The sequence below is a fragment of the Rhagoletis zephyria genome, unplaced genomic scaffold, assembly GCF_001687245.7.
Source record: "Rhagoletis zephyria isolate East Lansing unplaced genomic scaffold, Rhagoletis_zephyria_1.1 Rzeph_scaffold_00089, whole genome shotgun sequence".
Classification (NCBI taxonomy): domain Eukaryota; kingdom Metazoa; phylum Arthropoda; class Insecta; order Diptera; family Tephritidae; genus Rhagoletis; species Rhagoletis zephyria.
Window position 1 is genome coordinate 339185 of NW_016157173.1, and position 4289 is coordinate 343473.

General features: G+C 40.4%; 1 protein-coding gene across 1 annotated transcript in view; it reads left to right on the forward strand.

Moving 5' to 3' along the window:
* Positions 1-4289, forward strand: part of RhoGAP102A (Rho GTPase activating protein at 102A) — a 280795-nt gene that overhangs the window by 57353 nt on the left and 219153 nt on the right. Inside the window, exon 2 of the mRNA XM_017630466.1 lies at positions 1700-4044. Within this exon, the coding sequence (XP_017485955.1) occupies positions 1791-4044 (2254 nt within the window). The 5' untranslated portion in view covers positions 1700-1790. The remainder of the gene's footprint in view (positions 1-1699; positions 4045-4289) is intronic.

The window sequence follows — 4289 nt, forward strand, 5'->3', positions numbered from 1 at the left end:
AACGGTAATTTCGAGAAATACAAAATCTTCGATAAATCAGTAAATATTGAAGCTAATTTATTCAAAATTGATGATTGCAACAATTCTTTACCAAGAAATACGTTTATGACAAAATTTTGGAAAATGGGCGTAGCACCGCCCACTTGTGATCACATATATGTATCTCGCTAACCGTTCTAGCAATTTGTACCAAGCTCGGTATGGTTATTGTGCTTGCCACATAAAAGCAAACCGTTGAAAATTGTTGAAATCGGACTAAAATTGAGGCCGCTTTTCATATAACGGTAAATTTCAGATATGCTTGAAACTGCAATATTTCGAAATTTAAGGACGCTAATTTACTTAAAATGTATACACCCCGGCTTATCATGTAGCGGTAGCTTTCGGAAAGGTGGAAAACATATATTTAATACTTGCGCCGGGTATTTAATGTTCGGCTCCGCCCGAACTTAGACTTTCTTACTTGTTTCGTTTACAACTGGTTCGAAACTATAGAAAATGGGGTGAAAAGCGAACTAGATCCCATATGTCGAATTTAGGACTGGTTCTGAACTATAGAAAAGGTAATGCAGCGGGGGACAATTTCCAATTCCTATGACATCGCTGTGTTAAACTCGCCAGTTGTTTGCATGCAAAAGAGATTTATCGCGAACTAGTAGTGGTTCTAAATGTACTAGAAGCGCAACAGTTCAAAACTAGAGATTTTCCCTACAGGGAATGCACTAATCGCGCGCTGTGATGTTGATTCAAACTCAACATTTGAAAACACATTTATATGTATGGCTGTAGCTGAGTGTGCAAAGACGCCAAGAGGGTCCGGGTTCAATTACCATCGACGGAACATAAAATTAAATTTTTTTCTTCTTAATTACGAAAAAGCATCTATGCACTTCACAACCACATACTTTATAACGTATATACTCATATTTAAAATGAGTTTGGTTGGTGCTCTTTCATATGCTTATTTTTTCAAATTTAGCACGTTTTTTTAATTCTAAAATTTTTTTCCCTCAGTGTATGTATTAATTCCCCTAGTTTCATGTTCCTATCGTTTTTTTCCTCGAAATGTATTAAATGTTGTCATGTATGCAAAATAAGCTGCAAGTCGAATGTATGCAAAAACAAACAAAATTGCCAGACATATACATAATAAGCTTTTTCAGGCATTTGCTTAGATGTTCCAGCCTTGGTTATAAATAATCTTGTGAAAACCTAAAAAAGATATGATTGAAGATTAAAATGAACAAAAAAACTTTTTAACAAAACTTGTTTTCAAATTTTTCGTTAGAGTTAATTTATTTTAACCTAAATTTTACTTTTCGCAGCGCTACGATCGCCTCCAGTGGAAGATCGACCTAAGTATCTCGGCAGCCAGTTCGAAAACATCCTATCTCAGAAAACTTTTCAAGAACGCTCTACTTCAGGATTTGGTTGAAGAACGTCCTATCTCAACTGAAAATATATTGAAAATATGTTGGAATATAGCGTTTTCGAATAAAGATTTGAAATTGGGCGTTCATGAAAAGTTTTCTGAGATAGGATGTTTTCGAACTGGCTGCCGAGATACTTAGGTCGATCTTCCACTCAGCCGACGATATGTACTTACAGAGAAATACAAAAAATATTTGTTTGTATATGCACACATTGTTAAAAAGTATGTACTAATAATATTCTATATTACTCCATTTTGTTTTAACAGAATATCTCTGACAGTTCGTTGTTAAGAATATAACATTGAAGTCTGGCTCATCCCTAAATCTGCTGGCTATTTTATCTGTTTTAAATTTGAGATGGATGATAACAAAGACACGGGAATGGCTCAAACAAGTGGCGCTACATTGCGGCGGCCGGTTCAAATAGTGAAGAAACGCTCTGGCCCACTGGACGATGCCCTTAATGAGCTACACCTTGGGATCAGCGATAAGCAATCAACCCCTGATTTGGCGACGAGGACGGCAACGCCGATTTTCGCAACTTGGCAAGTAACGCCAACAGATGCTGCTGTGAAACTACCAACATTCGCAGTAAGCGCTCCATCACCCCAGGCTGTTCGCCGGCGTCCCACAATCAAAGAGAAGGAGAAAAAACGAGAACGATGGTTGCTTACAAGGAAAACGTGGAAATATATGACTGACGCTGGTCGTAAACTGATTCCAGATGGGGCTCAAAACCGCAAAGAAGATATACTAAAGATCGAAACACATTTCCAACAAGTTTGCGCCAATGAATCTCGTTTTATATTATGGCGTCGCAAATCGTCTTATCCTGGGGCTGTGCGTAACTCAAAACGGCGCCTAAAACACTTGCTGCAACATACTGGACAAAAGGAGCCGCCTACAATTGATGCTTTGGAACAGCTAGAGGCTAACAACGCTGACCAAATAATTGACATCTTACAATCCTATTTAAAACTTGGTGATGCATATAAAACAACCACGTTACTTAGTTCTAAGACGGTTCGTCCTGATCAGACAGCTTCACCAAGCGCACGTCGCCCAGGTAAATCCGGGAATTCCTTCACAAGCACTGGAAATAACACTTCGATGGGACCTGTTTTTTTGAGTCCCCAGCTTCCTAAAAGCCTTCAACAGCTAAATGAAATAGACCAACTATTGGAGCGATTACGAATGCTATCCCGCAGTGTAACAACAAATATATTTACAATACCACCTGAAAATATTACGCCAGCGATTCTCGAGGATAAGGCTTTATTAAAACAAGTGTACAATTCTCTTAAAAAGCAACAATTGCATCGTGTTTTGAGTAAACATTCCACCCCGCCGTTGAAGAATCCACGATCGAAACTTAAGCATTCATCATCACTGTCTAGTCTAACGCACTTTGGTTCTGGAGCCGGCGCTGCCACTAGGTTAGGAGATGGTGGAAAGGATCCAGACGTTTATGAAGTAGCTCGAGGCAAAGATCAAAGCACTTCGAGTGTAGAACCTACTACACCAACAATAATAACAACTGGGACCACTCCCAAAAAACACCTACGCACTGCTAGTAAGTACGTCAGTAGCGTTATTGTATCACCCACGCCGGCGCCTCGTCAACGGAAGCCGCCAAGTACGCTCGATCTACCAGGTTTATGCAGCGCCAACAAAAATAGCGCACCGCCACGCCGTGCTAAAGAGCATCCAATTGAAAAGCATTTTAATTCGTGTGGTACTCAGACGAATTTCGTACCATTGCAGGAAATAAAACGCCTTGCTGAGGAATATAAAGAGCAAAAACGGGAGGAGGCAGCATTAAGTACTTCGACGATTGGTACTCCTGGTGCAACCGATGACGAAGCGGAAAAAGGTTTTTCGACGGCTTCTGCAGGAGGTCAACATCATCGTCGCAAGAGCTCCATAGATAACGAAGATGTTTCGCAGTCTGTCAGTGATACAATAAAGAGGTACTTACGTATGGCTAGAAAGAAAAGTGTGCATGATGACAATGCTAATCGTTTTAAACGTGTTAACTATGATCGAAATTTGAGAAATATAAAAGCCAAAGGTGAAATCAATCCTCCTGGCATGGATGAAGGTAATTCAAAAGCTGTGCAAACATTGGATGCCTGGCCGGTGATATCTTTGGATTTTATACGTGGCAATGAAAGTTCAAGCGTTTTAGAGGCTGCACATATCGAGTGGCAGAAAGCTTTGGATGATCGGATAAAAAAGAGACTTGAATATGAACAAAGGTTAAGTTGTCAGAATGGTGCAAGTTATGTGGGTGTGAGTACTTCCGAAGCCAGAGATGTAAAACCAACCGCCTCGAGTTGCAACTCTTCTTCGGCACCAACCTCTCCTATATCCAACGAAAAGTTTGAATCTGTGCCAGCAACCAGTAGTTTTGGTAGCGGAGTCGGCGGCCTTCGATTGGCCGGATCACAGTTTTTATCGAATTTATGGCACGGTGCATCATCAAATGTCCACGAAGATGGCACTAGGAACAATAATGCAGGTAGGCATTGTTCTCAGAGCCATCCTGGTACCAGCTTGTTGAAATTTCATCGAGGCGGAAAGGGCGATCACAACCCAGGACATAATGATTGTGAGTATTTAAAACCAAAATAAATGCATGCAAAGAAGTCAATCTAGAAACCACTATTTCGATAATAACACGATGCGACAGTGAAAATACACACGAATCATCATCTAGTGCAGGTTTTAGGTAGGGTCGAACACAACATTAAAATAGGTTCTTTATAGACCTTGAACCCAAAATTTTTGTAAATACCATTCGTTAGCGCACACAAGGGGTGGGTTTTGGGGTTCAAACCTTCCCCCCCCCCCCCC